We start from the raw sequence: 21,599 nt of genomic DNA on the forward strand, positions 1-21,599 counted from the left end.
TTCCACAGTCTTGCTTCTCCTACGCTTCGCTTTTGCCGCCAAGATCAGAGGGATGCTCTTTTGGAGTTCAGACACGAGTTTCCAGTTGATGAGTCTAAACCAAGTCCGTGGAATAAGAGCAGTGATTGCTGTTCTTGGAAGGGTGTAACGTGCAGCGATAAATCTGGCCAGGTGATATCACTCGACCTTAGTTTCACCTCTCTCAATGGCTCTTTGAAAACTAACAGTAGCCTTTTTAAACTCCAATCTCTTCGTCACCTAAACCTTATGCATTGCAATCTCCGAAGAGAGATTCCTTCTTCACTAGGAAACCTTTCTCGTCTCTTACATCTTGAGCTTTCTCAAAATCATTTGGTAGGTAAAATCCCGGCTTCCATCGGATATCTAAACGACCTCAGAGTCGTGTCGCTTGATGAGAACAACTTAAGTGGAAATATTCCTACTATTTCATTAACCAATTTAACTAAGCTTTCTGAATTTAGTCTCAGCTCTAATAACTACAAATCCACGTTTCCATTTGACGACATGAGTGGATTCCACAACTTGGAGTACTTTGATGTTTCTCAAAACTCCTTTACCGGACCTTTCCCTAAATCTTTGTTCTTGATTCCTTCCTTAAAAGATGTTCATTTGTCAGAAAACCAATTTACAGGACTTGTAGAGTTTTCCAATACATCCTCATCCTCTAATCTTTACTTTTTGAGCCTTGATCGTAACAGATTAGATGGCCCAATCCCGAGATCCTTGTCAAAATTTCCCAACCTTAGACGGTTATATCTTAACCACAACAGTTTCACTGGGTCAATCCCTAGATCTCTATCAAAGTTAGTCAACCTCCATGAGATTGATGTATCCAACAACAAGTTGGAAGGTGAAGTACCAGCTTACTTATGGAAAATTATGGAGGTGGCTCTTGCTCACAATTCTTTCACCAGTGTTGAAAAGTATTCCGACGTAATAATACAAAGGCAGTCGTTGGTCTCACATTCGAATTTATTACGAGGACCGTTCCCTCTTTGGATATGTAATCTTAGATGGCTACGCTTATTAGATTTGTCCAACAATCTCTTCAGCGGCTCGTTACCTACATGTTTAAGGAATCTTGTTTATCTTGTAGACCTAAATCTGAGGAACAACAATTTCAGTGGAACTCTTCCAGATATATTTTCTGATGCTCTCCAACTTCAGTCATTGGACATTAGTCGCAACCAGCTGTGGGGAAAGTTTCCAAAATCCTTAGTCAATTGCACAGCTCTGAAACTTGTGAATGTGGAGAGCAACAAAATCAAGGACAAGTTTCCATCTTGGTTGGAAGCTCTGCCATCATTACATGTTCTCAAACTCGGATCAAACGAGTTCTATGGGCCGTTGTATCATGGCCAAGTGTCTATCGGGTTTCAGAGTTTAAGGGTCATCGATATATCACACATTGGCTTCACTGGAACTCTTCCACCTTACTATTTTTCCAACTGGGATGCAATGACCACACTAACCGAAGAAAATGACCGATATGACCAGTATATGAATGATTTCTTGAATTCTACGGTCTATAACTCGATGGAAATGGTAAACAAAGGAGTAGAGATGAGCTTTGAGCGGATCCGACATGACTTCAGAGCCATTGATTTTTCTGGAAACAAAATTTATGGTAACATCCCTGATCAGTCCATTGGCTTATTGAAGGAACTGCGTCTTCTCAACTTGTCAGGTAACGCTTTCACAAGCGATATCCCACGAATCTTGGCTAATCTGACAAAGCTCGAGACGTTAGACCTATCTCGTAATAAGCTGTCAGGCGAAATCCCTCAAGGTCTTGGTAAACTCTCTTTTCTGTCATACCTGAACTTCTCCCATAACCTTCTCCAAGGTCCTGTGCCACGAGGCACACAGTTCCAAAGGCAGAAATGTTCTTCATTCTTGGACAACCCAGGACTCTACGGTCTGGAAGAAATTTGTAGAGAAACTCATGCCTTGAATCCTACATCGCAGCTACCTGAGGAATTGTCAGAGGCTGAGGAACAAATGTTCAACTGGGTAGCAGCTGCAATAGCATACGGACCTGGTGTGTACTGTGGATTGGTGTTTGGATATATCTACACTTCACATAATCATGATTGGTTCACAGAAAAGTTCGGTCGAAAGAAACTAGTCCTTACAAGTGTCCGTTAAACCCATCTCTTGTAGTCTCTTTAAGCATTTGTGATGTTGTGTAACGTCTTGTTCGTGTTTGTACTGAAATTTTCATGTGTATGTTCTCCAAAAGACTCGTTTGTGTTTGTTTGTATGTAATTCCTATGTATGTAATAAAACGTCTGGTGGTAGTCGATATATCTTGGCTTGAAAATGTATACGTTTTGTTCTGCAATTCTTACAAAATATAAATTTAGTTGACTTTATGATCGTAACTATACAAAGACTCTACGGTCTTGAAGAAATTTGTAGAGAAACTCATGCCTTGAATCCTACATCACAACAGATATCCGAGGAGTTGTCAGACGAAGAGGAACAAATGTTCAACTGGAAAACAGCTGCAATAGCTTATGGACCTGGTGTATTTTGCGGTTTGGTGATCGGATACATCTTCACTTCACGCAATCATGGATGGTTCGCTGAAAATTTTGGTCGAAGAAAATTCAGAGTCACCACAAGCAAGCGCTCGTTAAGCCCATCTCTTGCAGTTTCTCTAAACAATGGTTAATTAAACACATGTTGTATGTTGTGTAAACGTCTTGTTCATTTTCGAATTAGTCACGTGTGTTCTCCAAAAGACACTTTTGTGTTTATTAGTAATTTTCTTTATGTAAGAAACGTTTTAAAATAGTGGTATTTGATAATATATCATGACTATACATATAACGACAGTTCATGATTCATGGCATATATTGATTGTGTGGGTTTAAACGGTCGCTCGGCAGCACCGTCAACAGACGTTACTCGTGCTATTATAAAAAGACTAATGGAACGATCATTCCGACAGTTTAAGAGAACTCTTTTTTTTTTTTTAATGTATGAATGGTTCGATTAATTAAATATTAATGTAAAGTCTTAAATATTTTCAGTTTCAAAGCCATGTTCTTAATCAAAAATTCAAAATCCGATTCTAAATGTCATAATGATTCATTGTTAGAAAACAGTTCATGGACGAAAGATTGGCTAAGCTTGTGGTAAAAGTTGATATGCGGAATGCAAGTTGGGACTATTAAAATTGAGTCAATGGTTTACGTAATTTTATTACGTGGATTGTTGCGACAAGTAGCAAAAGTAATTTTATTTTATTTGCTTTTTTTGGACAAAAGGCACATGTTAAGTGATTCATAGACGACAAATCAGAACCGAATCTTAAACGAGTTGACGCAAAACTTGCTAACTCACATTCCCACCAACTCTAAGGAAGTTTTTCTTCTTCTTCTTCTTCTTCTCCTTGAAGAGAGAGTCAATGAAACACACAATCCTTTACTAACAACTCAAACTCAAAAAAGAAAGATATATGATGATCCGAAGCCATTGTTTTAATTGGATTTCAGTTGTTATTATCATCTTTTCCTCCCTCTTTGTACAGACTCTAGCTTCTACGTCGCTCCACTTATGCCATCTGGACCAAAGGGATGCTCTTTTGGAATTCAGAGACGAGTTTCCAATTTATGATTCAAAACCAATCCCGTGGAATAAGAGCACTGATTGCTGTTCATGGAAGGGTGTCACGTGCAGCGTTAAATCTGGCCAGGTGATATCACTCGATCTTAGTAGCACCGTTCTCCTCGGATCTTTGAAAACCAACAGTAGCCTTTTTAGACTCCAACATCTTAGTCACCTAGACCTTATGAATTGCAATCTCCACGGAGAGATTCCTTCTTCACTAGGAAACCTTTCTCGCCTCACACTTGTTAACCTTTTCTTTAATAACTTGGTAGGAGAGATTCCGGCTTCAATCGGCAATCTAAACCAGCTAAGATCCCTTAACCTTATGGCTAACGATCTTACAGGAGAGATTCCTTCTTCACTAGGAAACCTTTCTCGTCTCATAAATCTTGAGCTCTCTTCTAATAGTTTGGTCGGTGAGATTCCAGCTTCAATAGGAAATCTAAACCAGCTAAGAAACCTTAGCCTTGGGTCCAACGGTCTCGTAGGAGAGATTCCTTCTTCACTAGGAAACCTTTCTAATCTCTTACATCTTAGGCTTTTCAATAATCATTTGGTAGGTGAAGTTCCGGTCTCCATCGGAAATCTAAACGAACTAAGAGTCATGTCGTTTGAGAACAATAGCTTAAGTGGCCCTCTTCCTATTTCGTTAGCCAATTTAACTAAGCTTTCTGAATTTAGCCTTAGCTCTAATAACTTCACATCCACGTTTCCGTTTGACATGAGTGGATTCCAAAACTTGGAGTACTTTGATGTTTCTCAAAACTCATTTAGCGGGCCTTTTCCTAAATCTTTGTTCTTGATTCCTTCGTTACAAGATGTTTATTTGGCAGGAAACCAATTTACAGGACCTATAGAGTTTGCAAATACATCTTCATCAGCTAAGCTTCAAACCCTAATCCTTGCTCGTAACAAATTCGATGGCCTAATCCCCGAATCTACATTTAAATTTCTCAACCTTGAAGAGCTAGATCTTAGCCACAACAATTTAACTGGACCAATCTCTGGATCTATATCAAAGCTAACCAACCTCCTTCATCTTGATCTTTCCAACAACGAGTTGGAAGGTGAAGTACCAGGTTGCTTATGGAGATTGGATACATTGATGCTTTCTCACAATTTTTTCACCAGTTTTGAAAACTCTTCACAAGAAGCACTAATTGGAGAGTTGGATCTGAATTCGAATTCATTCCAAGGACCATTTCCTTATATGATCTGCAAGCTTAGATGGTTAGGCTTTCTAGATTTGTCCAACAACCTCTTCAGCGGCTCGATTCCTTCATGTATAAAGAACTTTAGTGGTTCTATTAAAGAGCTAATCTTGGGGAACAACAACTTCAGTGGAACCTTTCCAGATATATTTTCAGGTGTTACCAAGATAGTATCACTGGACGTTAGTCACAACCAGCTGGAGGGAAAGTTTCCAAAGTCTTTGATCAATTGCAATGACCTTGAACTTGTGAATGTGGAGAGCAACAAAATCAAGGACATGTTTCCATCATGGTTGGGATCTCTACCATCATTACATGTTCTCAACCTCAGATCAAACGAGTTCTATGGGCCGTTGTATCATGGCCACGTGTCTATCGGGTTTCAGAGTTTAAGAGTCATCGATATATCACAAAATGGCTTCACTGGAACCATCCCACCTCACTATTTTTCCAACTGGAAAGAAATGACCACATTAACCGAAGAAAATGGCCAGTACATGGCAGAATTTGGGAGATATGCTGATAGCTATTATCACGAGATGGATATGGTGAATAAAGGAGTTGAGACGAGCTTTGAGCGGATCAGACATGACTTCAGAGCCATTGATTTTTCTGGAAACAAATTTTATGGCAAAATCCCTGAGTCCATTGGCTTATTGAAGGAACTGCGTCTTCTCAACTTGTCAGGTAACACTTTCACAAGTGATATCCCACGAATCTTGGCTAATTTGACAAAACTCGAGACGTTAGACCTGTCTCGTAATAAGCTGTCAGGCGAAATTCCTCTAGGTCTTGGTACACTCTCTTTTTTATCATACATGAATTTCTCCCATAACATTCTCCAAGGTCCAGTGCCACGAGGCACACAATTTCAAAGGCAGAAATGTTCTTCATTCTTGGACAACCCAAGACTCTACGGTCTCGAAGAAATTTGTAGAGATACTCATGCCTTGAATCCTACGTCGCAGCTCCCCGAGGAATTGTCAGAGGCTGAGGAACAAATGTTCAACTGGGTAGCAGCTGCAATAGCATACGGACCTGGTGTGTTCTGTGGATTGGTGATTGGACATATCTACATTGCACATAATCATAATTGGTTCACAGAAAAGTTCGGTCGAAAGAAACTAGTCATTACAAGTGTTCGTTAAACCCATCTCTTGTAGTCTCTTTAAGCATTTGTGAAGCAAATGTTGTGTAACGTCTTGTTCGTGTTTGTACTGAAATTTTCATGTGCGTTTTCCAAAAGACTCGTTTGTGATTTGTTTATATTTTCTATTTATGTAATAAACGTATATATCTCGGCTTGAAAATGTAAACGTTGTATTCAGCAATTCTCACTTATGTAGTATAACTTACCACAGAAGCTAAAAAATACAAATGTAAAAAAGAAGCTAAAAAGGACAAATGTAGAAATTCCGACATTTAAAATATAATCAAACTTCATATGTATGGAAGGATCCAGGAACTGCCAAAAAAAGAAAACGTATACATGAAAATAGCGTAGCCGCCGTAAAATAATATAATGCGTGACGAATGAAGCAATGGTGAGAGCAAGTAAGAAAACAAAACAAAAATTTACACAATTTTGAGAAAGACATAAAACAGCCTGAAGCCGTAGTGAAGCTTATATGGTGGAAGAAGCTAATCCCAGAAGATGTTTTTTTACATAACATCTCCATTTTTCTGAACAATTTTTCTCTGCATCACAAAGAACGCAGCACAATCTCCATATGCGTATATGCTTTTCTTTACTGCACGACCAAACACCAACACCAACAAGTCCATAACCGAGAACTGTGGTCATAATAGATCCAATAGAGATGGTTGTGAAACATTGGCCTTTGAGGTAGATGTGCCAGTACCACCTCTACCTCTCCCCCTTCCTCTTCCCATTGCTACTGAAGGTGGTGGTGCAAGTTTCATTGAAGACTGCTCGGTTTTGCTTGAACCGAATATGGAACTGATGTCTGCTGGCTTCTGGTTATTGTATGAACCACTCGTAAAAGATTGCATTCCTTGGCTCTGTTTTGGTACACCGAAAGAGTTGATTGGATCTTGATTATGTGCAGAGATACCTGGATTACCTTGCTGGGGTGGTTTTAGCGAAGACAAGGGGGCATTGCTGAATGCCCAGTTGTCATTGTTAGTTGTCTGAAAATGGGTGCCGCCTGGTAAATTGGTGCTAAAATTGGATGCAGTGCCATTTTTGAGTCCGGTAGAAGCAACAGAAGTACCATTGTTGGGACGTGGATGCCAATTAGCAAACGGATCTAACTCATCGAAACCCGGAGTAGATGATGTTCCTGTGTTTAGTTGTGTTTTATCATCAGTTGCTGGAGAGGTGAGGCTTGAAGATTGTCTTGGAGGCCACTCGATGTCTACTGCAGGGCATGTGGTTGGTGTTGTTGCCTTGTTAGGAAGAGTAGTAGACATGATTGATGGCTGTGTCTGATCTGTGGATTTGTTTAACTGATGGTTTGTGTTATGACGAGAAGAAGCAGGATTTCCCACAGCAGAATCTTTACTCAGTGAACCCCAATCTTCATCCCATGCAGGACTGCTCTTGACTGCAGAAGCAACTTTCTCAGGTGTTTGGGTCGATGATTGAAACTGGATTCCATTGGCAGCAGAATGCGGTTTCACCTCTGGGACTCCGGAATCGTTCACTGTAACTCCTCTTTTTTCCTCTATTTTCCTGTTCCAGGAGAAGAATACAGATCACAATAAAGACAACAACATTATGTTGTGGTACTGACGTGAAAACACTATTCAGAAGTACTGGCTGAGAACAACAGGCACACCTGAGAATATTCTTGACAAATAGCATATATTTAGCAAACTGCTGGACGTTCAGTTGTTGGGCAGTAAGCAGCGGCATGATCAGGGTAAGCACATGTTCTGCTGTGAATTCAACTCCATACTAGAGAACAAAGATGAATAATGCAGATAATAAGATGTAATGCACCACATATAGAAACGAGGGAGAGTCAAGACATTCAAACTTCAAAGATAAAAGAGAAAATTTGACCTGAATCTTACCTGTTTGAGGATTGCGTTTGCCACAGCAAGGGTACACATTAGGGTGGGTGCAGAACGATCTACGGCAGTACACCGTTGAATTGTTTCCAGAATTTCGATAGCGGCAGGCTTATCAAGCATTTGCACCAATTCTGCTAAGCAGAGCAAAGCATTTACTCTGACCTGCGCAACAAGTGCATTCAAGTCAATTATTTATGAGAAGATGGAATCAGTTAATTCATATTTCTCTTTCTTTCTCAAGCTCTTAAAGACACTGGCATTAGAAGAAACTCGAGCTGAGATAATCTAACAAAGTATAACACACCGCAGCAACTGTAGTTTTGAGAGCCAAGCCATGAACACGAGGCAAAATTGCTTGCCTCACAACCTACATAAAGAAAAAACGGAAAAAAAAAGTTAATTAAAAGAACTCATCCAGCGTTATTAACCGACACTACACTGCACAACCACAAAGCCACATCAAAAGTTGATTCTACTCTTCTTGGGAGAAAACAAATTATTCCAATATAACACTAAAACAAAACATTGAGCATCACCTGCCCATCGAGTTGCTTAGCAACAGATGTGGATCTTTTAAGAACTTCCTCCTGAATGCGGACATCGTTATCATTGTAGGCTCGTAGAAGCAAAGGGAGGACGTACGATACAAGATGCTCACTATCAGTCTGAAAATTTTGACATAAACGTAAGACGAGTAAGGATCTCACCCTATATGCATTTGAAAAAAGGGATATTGATTTCAATGCATATTTACAACTGGATACAAAACAAAGAATAGTCAGTCTAACTTCAACGTGGAAGCTTACAACCAAATATGTATCTGACTAGACCTGCATGCATTCAGTTTATGGCAGCACAAAAGACTATTATATCGAGCTGCTGTGTTGTCAAAGTGGACCATATTTTACACATACATCCTTTATTCCATCCTACTGTGTCCAATCAGAAGAACTTCAGCAGAAACAAACGTGTGCAGATTAAGAAAAACATAAGTCAGTAATGTATACAACTGATCAACTTTACCTTGTTAATAATAAGCTCTGCATGTTTTACAAGCAGCAGTAATGTATCTCCTGAAGCAGTACTGAGAACAGGAACAAGAGCCGGAAGTGTTATCAGCTCAAAGTCAGTTCTATCCTGCAAAGGTAATTTCAGGTTTCAACTTTCAAGCATTCAATCAGTGATTTCTAGATAAACTTAGTTTTCCTTATCACTCAGACTTACCTGAGACTTTGCTATAGTTAAAACCATTGGCAAGATCATTGGTTGCAAAACCAAATTCCTAAGTTCACCACAAAGAGGTGGAAGCACCTACATCATAAAACATGATTTGCTTAGTTGTAGCAAGACATCATTTGAGCATCAAATCTTTTTATCAAGACACAGGCTACGCCAGTAAAGTGACTACCTTATACCGTAATACACGGGAATCAAAATCTTTCCACATATCTGATAATGCTTTTAAGAACTCCGACTTCTGCATGTTATCTCTTTCCTGAATCAAGAGAAAAATGATCCGAAAAGGTTATCAAATGTGGAGATACATTTTCTCATCTATGTACAGTCTGTCTGAAACAATTATTGAAAGCATATACACGTACAAGCATATGATCAAGGAAACGGAGAGCACGTAATCTAGCGTCACTTCGGAAAAAATTTGATCCTACAGAGTGATAGTTCAAGTTAAAGATGTAAGTAACAAGAAAAAGAGACAATTGTCACAAGAAATAAGGAAACCTCGTCAAGATTTTTCCACTTACCTGTGAAATCTAATGCTGTTGGTCTAAAGGACTCGTTCGTTGATAGCATCCTTTGCAAATCAGATACCAAGTCCGAGGGTATAGATGAAAAAGATTCATTTGTTATATAGTTCAACGTGTTCATGTACTGCAAGGAATTTCAAGATAACCATTATCAACCGTGGAAAATCCAAAAGTATAATACTATACTTATGAATAACTAAAACTACTCCTAAGACATAAAGCATGAGACGAAACGTATCTGACAGCATATATCTGAATATCAAAGCTAACAAGCTCGGGTTTAAGAGTTACCATCTTGACATTGTTATTGCAGTCTAACAACGGTTTCCGAGCAACTAAATGGTAGGCAAGGCATCCAAAACTAAAAATGTCCGACGAAGCTCCAGCTGAAGGACTTTTGCTGCGCATCAGTTCAGGTGCAGTGTAATTTAGGGATGGCTGGACTGGCAGTATTGAATCCTCGACGTCATATTCCTGCACGGCCATATGAAAGAAATCATCTTGCTTGTAGAGTTGAATACGTCAGAAACACAGCCGTGTAGTAATAAATTTGAGCTTTAACTCACAGAATAATGAAATGATTGCATATTATCCAAATTCCCAGCCTGTGCTGTCGAAATAGCAAACCCAAACCCAGCAAGTTTCCAAGAACCAGCCGAAGTGATAAGAACATTCTGCAGAAAAGTTACAATTCCACAAGTTAAGAAAACCATATAAGTACAGCTTCTAAGAAGACAAGTATGTGACTAAGAATTTTGGAAAACAAACCTCTGGAGATATGGCTCGATGTATGAGATTTGCGTTATTGTGGAGAAAGTTCAGTGTCTCAGAAATCTGGAGCAGGCCATGTTTCACCTCCAACAAGCTCATCTCCTGATCAAATTGTAAACAATCAATTTTTAGAAAATCCAAGATTAATACTCAAATTGAGTTAAATCAAAGCAAAGCAACATGACATAACGGATACATGACGCTAAACAGAGAACATAAATAGCTAACCATTGACTTGAGATCTTTGGGCACATTAGCCACATTCTCAACATTCCCAAGCGCATTAGCCACAGAAGCAAAAAGCGGTTCCGTAACTAAAGCCATAGCATTCTTATTCTCATCAAGCGCTTGCACCACATGAACCACACCAGGATGCCTCAACCGCACAAGCTTCCCCGCATCAGCTCGAATCAAATCAAGAAACGCATCTTCAGCTGCCTTAGACAACCCCGCTCGAACACGAGCCTCAGACAAAGCACGCTTATCAAGCATCCATACACAGACCGTCGGGTACTGCTGTGAGCGCGTGGAATCACGCGCCTTAGCTGCGTATAGCTTCCAAGCGAGGCCAGGTCCAGCGGAACCGATCTGATCGAGAAGCTCGTAATCCTGAAGAGCCTTAGGCCCCGTAACTTCCTGAACTGTTGTATGAACCGTCTTCTCAATCACAGCAGCCGTTCTCGCTAGAGCTTGAGTAAACGTTTTCATGTTTATCGACATTTTTCTGCTGGATCGGAAAAATCTAATCCTAATTGTTGTCGGTCGACGACGACGTGAAAACAAGTAATCCGACGAGAGATCTACAACCAAAGCGAAGTGGTAAATGCGTAATTTAACCGAGATCGAGGAAGAAGACGATTGTGGAAGAGAAGCATAAGTCTGGGATCTGAAAGATCGTCTTCTTCTTCCTCCTCCCCACTTCTCTCACCTCTCTGGAGAGCAACTTGTTTTGTTTGTTTTTTTCTTTCTTTTTTTTTTTCCTTAATTACAACACAACAGTCCTTTTTTTCCATTCCTCATTGTTTTTTTTTTTTTTTTTTTTTTTTTTTTTTTTTNTTTTTTAATATATATACAATAACTCTATTTATTTGCCAAATCAGTCCTTTATCCTTGTCTTGAGATGAAAGTAACATAACTAACATAGCCTCATCGTCGGTGAGATTACCAGTAGTCATTACAGGAGCAAGATGAATTTTTGAAATGGTGAAACCGATTCGAGTCTCTCACAATAATCTCTTTTCCCAAAAGCTTTGAAGCTAATTTCATGAAGTTATGGCAATCAATACATATCCTTATGTTCTTTATTATCTGTATCAAATTCACTCCGTGATCACCTGATTTTCTTACCTCCATCACTGCAAATGCTAACGCTAGTTTCTCGCTGTGATGCGATAAATGTTCTTCCTTCTGTTCTTCTTCCTCTATATCTTGTGAAGCTGACCTCATCTCTGGAACATAACCTATCTCCTTCAACCGACTAATCAGCCTCTCTAATTCTCTGCTTATGGCTTCTCTGTTTGGACGACGGTGCCTTCCTCCTGATGGGAATTCGTGAACTTTGTTTCCTATTTCGGTCCAGCTCAAGCCTGGTTCTTTCCTTACTCTCCATGTTTCTGTCTCCTTTATACTTTTATAGGCTTTGTTAAAGCTATCTTCTGCATTGTATATGTTTGATATCTGGAAGTTACTTAATGAGTTTTTCGGTTCTAATTCTTTCAGTTTATCTGCTGCTAACTTACCCAACCGGGTGTTACCATGTTTCCTGCATGACCCCAATAATGCACTCCAAACTACAGCATCTGGCTCCATTGGCATCTGCTTGATAACTTCTTCTGCCTCAACAAAACGTTCAGCTCGGCCTAGCATGTCGATCACACAAGCGTAGTGATTTAGCTGAGGAAGAGTTTCAGGTTTCTCAAACATGGATCTGAATATACTCAATCCTTCTTCTACTCGTCCAGCGTGGCTGCAAGCCGAGAGAAGAGATATGAAAGTCGCTGAATCAGGGTTTATGTCCATTTGCTGAAAGACTGGTAGAATTAAGTCTACTTGGCCATGCAATGAGTACGCCTTGAGCATTGAGTTCCACGATACCACATCCCGCGAATCCATATCATCAAATACACGCTTACACAAGTCAAGATAGCCACACTTGGCATACGCATGGATTAAAGAGTTGTTCAGCACAGTGTCAGCTGCAAAACCACCCTTGATCACTTGAGCGTGTATAGACAAAGCATGGCGAGCAGTGACAAGTCCCGCACAAGCTTTTAGTACACTTGAGAAAGTATACCAGTCAGGGCTTAGCTTCTCATGACGTAACTGACCAAAGAGAAGTATAGCCCTCTCTGGATCATACACTGCAAACGCTGTTATAATCCCAGTCCAAGCAACAATGTCCCTGCAGTGTTTCATTTCCATAAAAATCTTGTAGCAGTCATCAAAGTCTCCTAAAATTTCTGAATAAACTTTAACTAATGCGGTAGCCACTTGAGTCTGAGTCACCAACCCGGATTTTACAGTCAGAGAATGCAGCTGAAGACAACACTTTGAAACCTCGTCAAGAACCAAGTCGGAGCTTTTGTACAAGGAAGAACATATATTAAGCACCGTAGCACGATCAAATCCTACTCCATCTCCGTGCATCCGCATAAAAACACCAACGGCCTGTTTCCCGAGATTGCAGCACTGGAAGGCTGCAATCATCGAGTTCCAAGTAACAAGATTCTTNTACTAATGCGGTAGCCACTTCAGTCTGAGTCACCAACCCGGATTTTACAGTCAGAGAATGCAGCTGAAGACAACACTTTGAAACCTCTTCAGGAACCAAGTCAGAGCTTTTGTACAAGGAAGAACATACATTAAGCACTGTGGCACGATCAAATCCTACTCCATCTCTGTGCATCCGCATAAAAAGACCAACGGCCTGTTTCCCGAGGTTGCAGCACTGGAAGGCTGCAATCATTGAGTTCCAAGTAACAAGATTCTTGAACTCCATGGCCTCAAACACAGTCCAAGCTTCATATGCGGCGGCACCATAATAACACCTACCGTACATAGAGATAAGCGCATTCGCCACATAAATCGAACAATGTAAACCAAGTTTCAAAGCAAGTCCATGTACCTGCTTTCCATGCTCATATCGACACGAAGTTAACACGCTTGACAACGCAAACTCGTTAGGACAGCAATGAGCTAACATAGCAGAGAAAAGACTCAACCCCTCTTGTTCGTTCCCTGCCTGCGCATAGCCAGAGATCAATGCACTCCACGAAACTACATTGCTCTCAGGCATATTATCAAACATCTGGCGTGCGTATAAAATATTCCCGCACTTCGTGTACATAGTAATGAGGAAATTAGCAAGGACAATGTTCTGGGAATAACAATGGGGATGTGCAAGCATGTGGTGGTGTAAGTTGATTCCATCGCGGAGATTGCGTTGGTCTGCACATGCTTGAAACAGAGCCGCGTAAGCTTGCTGAGACTGAAGCTCGACCGGCGCAGAATAGAACAAGGAAACAGCTCGACGGAGATCACCAGACCTCACTAACGTACGCAATCCTTCAACAAGGTTGTGTTTCAATGCAGAAGAAGGTAAAGCAGCAGAGCTAAAGCGCATCAATGTCCTAAAAGAGATAGTATGAGACAAGCTTGTAATCATCGACGCTCCAAATTCATTACCTTGCTTTTTAAACACAAATTAAGCAACCACTGTTTCGTCTAACAGAAACTGTTTTTGTAGTAAAATTGAGTTAAACTAATCAAATTGTCTCTCTAAAAATCCTCTGTTTTTCCGTTAAGACACAACTTTAGGAACAAGGCCAAATAAACCGGGTATGCTTGACCAAAGAAAGAGTCGAAGATAAATCTATCGGTTTAATGACCAACCGGGTAAATTAATACTATCGGCAATCAGTCGCTTTCACCGGTTAAACCAAATTAGTCAGACCCGTCGAAGTTACCAATTTTGACATACGCTATTTTGTAGGTTTGTACAAATTTCCATTTAAGTGTAAATATATATACTTTGCAAATTATAAATTGATTGTCCCAAAACCCTAAAGCGAGAGCGGCTCTATTTCACAGGTGGACCCTAAAATTGAAGCTCTTCTTCAACTTAGTTTCGAAACTCTTTGATATCAGCAAGCAAAAATCATGGAAGGGAAAGAAAACTGCAAAGATCTTCTGAAATTGGAGCTCCAGAATCCATCTTCTTCTACCTCTGCTATGGATTCGGCACTTTTGATCTGTACAGAGAAGAAGAAGAAGAATAAGAAGAAGCAGAGGGAAGAGGCGGCACCTCCATCGAAGCCACCAACTATTGCTCCAGTTGCCAAAAGCCAATTTCTCGACAAAGTGAAAGGCTTCTTGGGGGTTATGGCGGAAGCTAACAAAAAGCTGGAGCAAGAAGCAGCGGAGGGAAACTCTGAAGCTTTTGATATCGAAGCGTTAACAGGAAACGAATCTCAAGTTATCGAAATGGATTTGATGCTCGGCGTAGCTGATCTCAACACACCTGAAGCTGTCAGTGCCGCTGAAGCAGCGGTTTCAGGCGTTGGTCTGGCCACTAGAGGTGGAGATTCTAGCAGCGATGATGATAGCGAGAGTGATGCAGAGGAGAAAGAATGTAGCAGAAAAAGAAGCAAGATCATTGAGCTTTCTTAAAAACATGTTCTTTCAATATTTTTCTTCTACATATGAAAACTTTTGCCTCATGTTATCGTTGAGAATATAATGCATCTGTTTTGAAAACAAACAATTTTGGATCGTGAATGCAAGAGTTTTCGCTATGTGTCTTTTAAATCTCTTCGTCTATTAGAATTGTAGAGCCCTCGCAGATTCCAACGTCCAGTAATGTTGATGTCTCTTCATCGAGTGCTGTAGGAAAAGGTGAGCCCTGCCATGGAAAATATAGAATTACATAGAGATACAAAGACTCATTACTTACTAATTTTTAGGAAAGATACCTCCTCCTGCAGAAATAGTCTTGGCTTGATGTTCTTGAGCTTGAAAAAGTTCTCACATAAGATCTTCATCTTCCCAACCTGTTACGAACACGAATTAAAAGCTTTTAACACATTTTCACAGTTTTTAGACTTCAGGTTCTCAATATACAAGAAGTAACTACCGTGATACTGCCCGGTAACTTCTTTGTCAACTCAGGCTTTTCACCCATTGATGGACCAACGCATTTGAGAGTAACGGCTGCACATTTCATAGTTATATAATAGCAAATTTTATACAATCAATGAACCATGCATAAGAAACGGCTTAAAAGAGTCATACAGATAAGTACAGATGCCATGTTCTTAGGGCCGCTGCTCTCAGTTGATGCTCTTTCATCCTCAATTCCGTGAAGTTTCTTGAGTTCATAAAACCTGCAATGTCAAAAACAAGGTTAATATTCTTATATCAATTTCTTTTGGCAGCAGGATTCAGAAACCAAAATTGTACCTAGGGTGGAGCAGCTCAATCTCAGACTTGTCAGTTAGTTTTGTCATCACCATCCGGACATAGCTGCGATCATCCAAAACAAAATAAGGATAGTCCTTCAGCTAAAATCAAACAACAGAGGGGATTGATGATTTACCGTATCTCAGAATCCTTTTTTTCACGAGCTCTGACCTGAAAGGTAGATTCAGATTTAAAGAGCAATGAAAGGTAGTAATATGTTGAACATTATTAGGCAGTTGTTCTACCTCACTCCCATTCAGCACTTGTACTTTCGTTAACCGTGCAATGAGAACAAATCTCGGGACACCGCCTCTTGCAGGATCGGTTATTGGGTTATCCGAAAGCCTGATGTCCTATTAGTTGAAGAGGAGAGTACAGTTAAAGGACATGAACTTTAATGGTCTACCTAGTGCTTAGCCTCTATAACAAGGATACTGATCTATTAGAGAATCACAGAACACAGAACAAAAGTCAATACCACCAACTTAGGAAACACATTCAGTGCGTCTATCGAGGCCAGATCATCAATGTTGTTGGCTCCTGAAATAACACAAGGGGTGAAATAAATGGCCAAATTTCAAGAAAGGGACATTACACTAGAGAAGATTACCTAGAAGAAGACAACGTAGACTTGGAAATGGGTCGCTGCTTTTCTTTGGTGATTCATTGCTATTTACAGAGTGAAATATGCGTGACAGCTTATTTTTGTTCAGGTAAAGCTGCTCCAAGCTGAGAAACAACGTTTAGATGATCAATTGATAATAAGAATCATCGACGCAATGTATATTTAGTATTTACAGGTCCATCAACTAGGAGTAGAAGGGAAAATATTTTCTGACCATGGAAGTTGAGATAGCTTTAATACTTCACTCCAATCGGAGATACAATTATCATCCAAGTTCAGAAGTTCCAGAGAATTAAATGCTTGATCATCTGAGGACGACATCGACTGCAAGAAGAAACCAGAGAGGGTTAAAAACAATTTACAAACTCAACACCCAAGTTCTCAAAGCAAAAAAGGCGTTGGCATGAGTGCAACTCAAGTATAATCTTCAAAGAGACCAAAGCGTTTTCCAAGCACGTCCAAACTATATCCCACTTGGAGAATCTCAGTAAGCATTGGAACTACAAAAGAAAACATTACTGTTATGGAAGATATCATGTTCCCCATCAGATGCAACTCCTCAATTCCAGGTAACGAGCGCCTAAGATTCTCAACCTGATCCATGATGGCAAGAGTCGGAAACTGAGATGGAGCTCAAATTAGTTCGTGAGAAAAAAGTAACAAGTCATGTAGTCACATTTCACCTGAGTCCAGCTCACACCACTATTATTCAGAACCAAAACACGGATGTTTTTTAACTGTGGCAGAGAGGTGACTTCACTTGACAATGAATTGCTAGACAGATTAAGTGTTGTAAGAGCTGGTAACTGTTCACAAAGAGCACCAATTTCCTGGAAACCAAAAGAAAACAAACGATCATCATAAACTCTGAAACTAAATACGTATTTTTAGGTGATGTTAGTAGCAATGTCACAAAACAGGCAAGCAGTAAAGACTGATACCTCCCAGTCAGAAATCAAGTTTCCAGTTAAGTCCAGCAGCTTCAAATCTGTAACAGGAAGCAAGTAAAGGCACTGAGCAAGAGAGAGTCGCGAGTGTTTTACGACAATGTCAGAGGCTGAAAGTAGAATGAATCTCTTACTTGGTAGAATTGAGCCCAAGTCAGGTGAAACTCCAAGAGAGCTAACACCAAGATAAGAAAGAGAAGCACTCGTGAGCTCCTCGAACCGACTTAACTTATCCTGAATCTTGTCTCCTCCCAAAAGCTGAATCGAAACACGTTTGTTCCCAGCAGAAAGAACATACATTTCATCTAACAACAACCAAAAAAAAAAAAAAAAAAAGATTCATCATTTCAAATTCCAAAAAAACAATTATCTCTACCAATTGTATAACTGAACATTCTCTTCAGACCTTCTTCGTCTTTAGTTGAAGTTGTTCGGTATCTAAGCTCCAAGGCTTGAAGCAATGTGATACCACTACTAAGATTCTGAGAGCGAACAAAAGAAGCGGAGGTCTGTGAACGACCGTTAAAGTAGAAAACGCCGTTGACGGAACCATTATGCTTCCCATCACCGTCTTGATCCCAATCAACGCCGATCCAGGTCCCGGAGTATCCCTCCACACCTCCGACGTACTTCACGGTGCCAACCCGACGCGCATCGTTGAGCGAGTGGACTCGCTGCCCGATTTTAAAAGACTCGTTTCTTGACTCAGCGTTCATTTCGAAATCACATCTGAAAAAACAAACTTGTCGATCTGAGAAACTCGCCGGAAAAAAATCAACCTGCCGTCAATCAAGATTTACGGACGTCTAACGTGGGCTGAAACTTAATGGGCTTATAAAATCCTTAGTAACAGAAAATACTATATATGGGCCAAATTTAAGCCCATTAAACAAAGATGTCAAACGATGCTCACGCCGACAGAACAACGAGTGGTCAAAGGAACTTAAAGCTGCCACTTTTGTTTTTGGCTTTGTTCGGACGAAAAGAGTGTACTTAAATTTTTGGATTAAACTAATTAATAATTAAGACTTTTTTATATATAGTTGAAAAATAGATTCTTAAGTCTTCAAAATAGGAATCCAGCTGCAGAGCACACCATTAGTACTGACTAGATCCTCTCTAATTAGGAATCCAGCTTGCAATTCACCACTAATTCCACATTCACGCACACACACATTATATCTCTTTCTCTTCCAATGTTCATCTTTAGGAAGCCCAATGAACATCTTCCATTGTTGAGAAGTAGTGATAACCACACTTTCTTTTTGTTTAATTTAGTATTTTTACTAGATAAAAATAACTTGAAGCTCTAATCTCTTGATTTGAAGGTTTCAATTTAGTTCCGAGATTCCAGTATAACATTAGAATTTTTAAAAGATTGTTATTTCAGAAACAGTTTAGTTTTTTGTAGTTCTATAAACAGATTAGGCGATCGTCTAAATTCCGTTTAAATGTAGAGCGCTTATGTGACATCTATACGACCGCCTAAAATCATATAAACTTCGTTTCAGCGTAGTTTTTATTTTCCAAATATGTAACGACAAACGGACAAAGTATATGAAATACTTGATAAAAATATAAACAAACAGAAGTGTCAAGGTACATTGTATGTTTTATATTTAATGATTCAAAGCATACGTCATTGAATGTTTTTCCTAGGAAGATAGTTTTGGGGGTTCGATTCATTGTTTTCCACAACGCGTACGACCCAATTTTAGTGCTTACGCTGAGTAAAAACAAACGACAAAAAGGTAGTACGAAGAATCCATTAGATTTTGTATTCTTCTTTTTGCATTCCATTGTTATTTACAAGTACGAATGCACATCTCTTACATCTTTTTATCAAATCAGAAAATCTAAGACAGATTAAGTCGGTGGTCTAAAGAAACTTTTGTTTTCTTCTGTTTCTAACTTTCTAAACTCATAATCAGTGACACATGTTTTAACAAGATTAGTTCTTTTGTTTTTGGTTATTAAAAGTTAAAACTCCTCTGTTTCTTCTGTCTTTGTCTCCTTTGAACTTGACTTTATATCTCCTGTCTTTTCCGACAGATGAAACCAAAACTTTTATCCTTTTCAAACCAAGACTCTTCCCATCCTACACTCTTTTGTACAGCAGATAGGTATGTACTTTGTAGCAATGTACCATTTCGCTCTACCACTCAAAGACATATAACGATTTACATTATTTGTGTCTAAAAAACTATGTCGCCTAATAGTGTATGTTAATATAACATGGTTGTGATAAAACTGCATAACACATGTTGACATAAAATAGAAATTTAACATTTCTTTTTAGAGCATTGACTAAAAAACTATCAATAAAAACCAAGTATGGTAGCCTACTGGTTAAGGACTTAGTAGTTAATATGTACGTTATGATGAGGTAAAGCAACAAAAAGAAAAAAAAAAAAAATAGACAGTATTTTACGAGTCTTAGAATTAGAATGAGCTTGGTATAATGAGGTAAAAGAAAACATTACGACGACAAAAGATTTAAATTGTTTTTTTTTAATCGAATTGACCTAGGAAAAAGGAATAGTTTGATCCAATGATCTTTGACATTTTTGTTCTAGGATAAATCCCACTTTTTGCACCAACTCTTTGCATCACAAAGTTATGGAATGGATCAGAAATATGGGTCCCCAAAGATGATGCAAGAAGAGAAACCGCGTCTACCTCTTCACTACAGTGGCTTTCATTTAAAACAAAAGCCTACAACAGATTCTGCCTCCCTTCATAAAGAGTCTCTCTTATTTTAATCATATTACTCTTTAAGTGAATCTACAGTGCCATTGATTCTGAATAGATAACACTTGTTAAGCCCACAAGGCTTAACCACCTTTTGAAGTTTCCTGGAAACCACAATTTGAAGCTCTGAGATTTTAAAACGTGTACAGGAGTTTATCTGCTGTTAAGATACTAAATCCACACCTATAAATAAGTGAAAGACAATTACAAACATTCCAACATCAGAATCCAAGCAGACAAAAATACAAAAAAGAACAAACACTCTAGAGCAAAAACTTACTTTTGTGTGTGTGTGTTTGTGTGTTCATGGCTGGTCTTAGGAATTCCGGTAACAGCGACAAAGCGGAAAACGAAGGAAAAGGTGTACCATCTGCCTACAGAGGTGTCCGGAAGAGAAAATGGGGGAAATGGGTGTCTGAAATCCGTGAACCGGGGACCAAGAACCGTATCTGGCTAGGCAGTTTCGAGACTCCTGAAATGGCTGCAACCGCCTATGACGTGGCAGCATTTCATTTCAGGGGACGTGAGGCTCGTCTCAACTTTCCGGAGCTCGCCAGCAGCCTGCCACGTCCTATAGACTCTAGCTCCGACAGCATCCGGATGGCAGCTCATGAGGCAACACTCTGCCGCAGAACGGAAGCATCAGAGTCAGCCATGCAAGTGGACAGACCTAGCTCCTCCACGGTAGGACCAACAATGGTCAGTCTCTCTCCCAGGGAAATTCAAGCGATCAACGAGTCAACTTTGGGATCTCCTTCTACATTGATGCATTCAACATACGACTCAATGGGTTTTGCTAATGATGTGGAGATGTATGCTTGGGAAACGTACCAGAGTGACTTTCTTTGGGACCCCTAACCCCAAAACCCAACTCATGGAGAGTTTCTACAGCTCAGTCTTACAAAACTGGGTTCATACCATTACCAGCATAAGTTACTGGCCTAGAATGCTTAATTTCTTGGAGTTTAGTTTTCAGAGTCTAGCACAAGGGTTGTTGACTCTGACGTTATAGTAGAGAATAAAGCTCATCCGGGTTTTGGAGGGAAGGAGAGCACAAGGGTCCCAAATATGGACCTCCTCACATATATTTTAATTTTTTTTTGTACTATTAGACACACAGCTACTATTTTATAAGCTGTGTTTAGAGATTGTGGGGTGTGACTTATTATTATTTTTTAAAATTGTTTATTTGATATTATCTTGTACGGATTCCTGAAAGCTATAAGATATTTTTATTCTTACAAGACTTTGTGTTCTCTCTTGACATTCTTACCTTAACGCAGCATTGACTAATAATCTTCAGAAGAAATAAAACTACATTTGATACTGCAAGATTTTTACAAGTTGAACAAATTCAATCTAATAAATTTCTGGAACCAAATTCAGTATATACAGT

The 21,599-nt window shown here is 39.5% G+C and overlaps 7 protein-coding genes across 7 annotated transcripts; 4 read left to right on the top strand and 3 right to left on the bottom strand.

Moving 5' to 3' along the window:
- On the top strand, positions 80 to 2,169 carry LOC104704826 (receptor-like protein 12). The gene has a single exon (XM_019227115.1). It carries the CDS (start codon positions 268 to 270, stop codon positions 2,167 to 2,169), a length of 1,902 nt encoding a protein of 633 aa, XP_019082660.1. The 5' UTR covers positions 80 to 267.
- LOC104701806 (receptor-like protein 12) lies at positions 3,347 to 6,048 on the top strand. The gene has a single exon (XM_010417547.1). It carries the CDS (start codon positions 3,488 to 3,490, stop codon positions 5,996 to 5,998), a length of 2,511 nt encoding a protein of 836 aa, XP_010415849.1. The 5' UTR covers positions 3,347 to 3,487; the 3' UTR covers positions 5,999 to 6,048.
- On the bottom strand, positions 6,256 to 11,143 carry LOC104701807 (SCY1-like protein 2). Its single transcript, XM_010417548.2, has 14 exons — positions 10,652 to 11,143; positions 10,421 to 10,525; positions 10,219 to 10,326; positions 9,944 to 10,126; positions 9,650 to 9,776; positions 9,491 to 9,552; positions 9,298 to 9,384; positions 9,114 to 9,200; positions 8,913 to 9,026; positions 8,426 to 8,554; positions 8,194 to 8,256; positions 7,890 to 8,051; positions 7,652 to 7,770; positions 6,256 to 7,545 (listed from the first exon to the last, which is right to left on the bottom strand). The coding sequence occupies exons 1-14, from the start codon at positions 11,141 to 11,143 to the stop codon at positions 6,651 to 6,653; spliced, it is 2,733 nt and encodes a 910-aa protein (XP_010415850.1). The 3' UTR covers positions 6,256 to 6,650.
- Positions 11,520 to 14,233, bottom strand: LOC104701808 (pentatricopeptide repeat-containing protein At1g71420). Its single transcript, XM_019228166.1, has 2 exons — positions 13,239 to 14,233; positions 11,520 to 12,979 (listed from the first exon to the last, which is right to left on the bottom strand). The coding sequence occupies exons 1-2, from the start codon at positions 14,085 to 14,087 to the stop codon at positions 11,585 to 11,587; spliced, it is 2,244 nt and encodes a 747-aa protein (XP_019083711.1). The 5' UTR covers positions 14,088 to 14,233; the 3' UTR covers positions 11,520 to 11,584.
- On the top strand, positions 14,484 to 15,216 carry LOC104701810 (uncharacterized protein C12orf45 homolog). The gene has a single exon (XM_010417551.1). It carries the CDS (start codon positions 14,582 to 14,584, stop codon positions 15,089 to 15,091), a length of 510 nt encoding a protein of 169 aa, XP_010415853.1. The 5' UTR covers positions 14,484 to 14,581; the 3' UTR covers positions 15,092 to 15,216.
- On the bottom strand, positions 15,055 to 18,236 carry LOC104701809 (tubulin-folding cofactor E). Its single transcript, XM_010417550.1, has 15 exons — positions 17,859 to 18,236; positions 17,587 to 17,757; positions 17,447 to 17,493; positions 17,189 to 17,335; positions 17,025 to 17,099; positions 16,720 to 16,829; positions 16,491 to 16,609; positions 16,359 to 16,420; positions 16,126 to 16,233; positions 16,017 to 16,051; positions 15,881 to 15,943; positions 15,713 to 15,804; positions 15,555 to 15,631; positions 15,394 to 15,471; positions 15,055 to 15,323 (listed from the first exon to the last, which is right to left on the bottom strand). The coding sequence occupies exons 1-15, from the start codon at positions 18,166 to 18,168 to the stop codon at positions 15,225 to 15,227; spliced, it is 1,593 nt and encodes a 530-aa protein (XP_010415852.1). The 5' UTR covers positions 18,169 to 18,236; the 3' UTR covers positions 15,055 to 15,224.
- On the top strand, positions 20,418 to 21,244 carry LOC104701811 (ethylene-responsive transcription factor ERF021-like). The gene has a single exon (XM_010417552.1). It carries the CDS (start codon positions 20,510 to 20,512, stop codon positions 21,059 to 21,061), a length of 552 nt encoding a protein of 183 aa, XP_010415854.1. The 5' UTR covers positions 20,418 to 20,509; the 3' UTR covers positions 21,062 to 21,244.

This window comes from Camelina sativa, chromosome 7 (assembly GCF_000633955.1).
Source record: "Camelina sativa cultivar DH55 chromosome 7, Cs, whole genome shotgun sequence".
NCBI classification, from domain to species: domain Eukaryota; kingdom Viridiplantae; phylum Streptophyta; class Magnoliopsida; order Brassicales; family Brassicaceae; genus Camelina; species Camelina sativa.

What these genes read in the sequence shown, in the direction of transcription:
- LOC104701810 (XM_010417551.1), top strand. Translation starts at nt 14,582, where the DNA reads ATGGAAGGGAAAGAAAACTGCAAAGATCTTCTGAAATTGGAGCTCCAG.
- LOC104701807 (XM_010417548.2), bottom strand. Translation starts at nt 11,143, where the DNA reads ATGTCGATAAACATGAAAACGTTTACTCAAGCTCTAGCGAGAACGGCT. An exon ending in GCAATAACAATGTCAAGATG is followed by an intron (nt 9,777 to 9,943) that starts GTAACTCTTAAA and finishes AATTCCTTGCAG; the next exon opens with TACATGAACACGTTGAACTA. An exon ending in CTAAGCAACTCGATGGGCAG is followed by an intron (nt 8,257 to 8,425) that starts GTGATGCTCAAT and finishes TTCTTTATGTAG; the next exon opens with GTTGTGAGGCAAGCAATTTT.
- LOC104704826 (XM_019227115.1), top strand. Translation starts at nt 268, where the DNA reads ATGCATTGCAATCTCCGAAGAGAGATTCCTTCTTCACTAGGAAACCTT.
- LOC104701808 (XM_019228166.1), bottom strand. Translation starts at nt 14,087, where the DNA reads ATGATTACAAGCTTGTCTCATACTATCTCTTTTAGGACATTGATGCGC. An exon ending in CTGACTTGGTTCCTGAAGAG is followed by an intron (nt 12,980 to 13,238) that starts GTTTCAAAGTGT and finishes GTTCTTGACGAG; the next exon opens with GTTTCAAAGTGTTGTCTTCA.
- LOC104701809 (XM_010417550.1), bottom strand. Translation starts at nt 18,168, where the DNA reads ATGAACGCTGAGTCAAGAAACGAGTCTTTTAAAATCGGGCAGCGAGTC. An exon ending in ATTGAGCTGCTCCACCCTAG is followed by an intron (nt 15,805 to 15,880) that starts GTACAATTTTGG and finishes TTGACATTGCAG; the next exon opens with GTTTTATGAACTCAAGAAAC. An exon ending in GACTATTTCTGCAGGAGGAG is followed by an intron (nt 15,324 to 15,393) that starts GTATCTTTCCTA and finishes TTTCCATGGCAG; the next exon opens with GGCTCACCTTTTCCTACAGC.
- LOC104701806 (XM_010417547.1), top strand. Translation starts at nt 3,488, where the DNA reads ATGATGATCCGAAGCCATTGTTTTAATTGGATTTCAGTTGTTATTATC.
- LOC104701811 (XM_010417552.1), top strand. Translation starts at nt 20,510, where the DNA reads ATGGCTGGTCTTAGGAATTCCGGTAACAGCGACAAAGCGGAAAACGAA.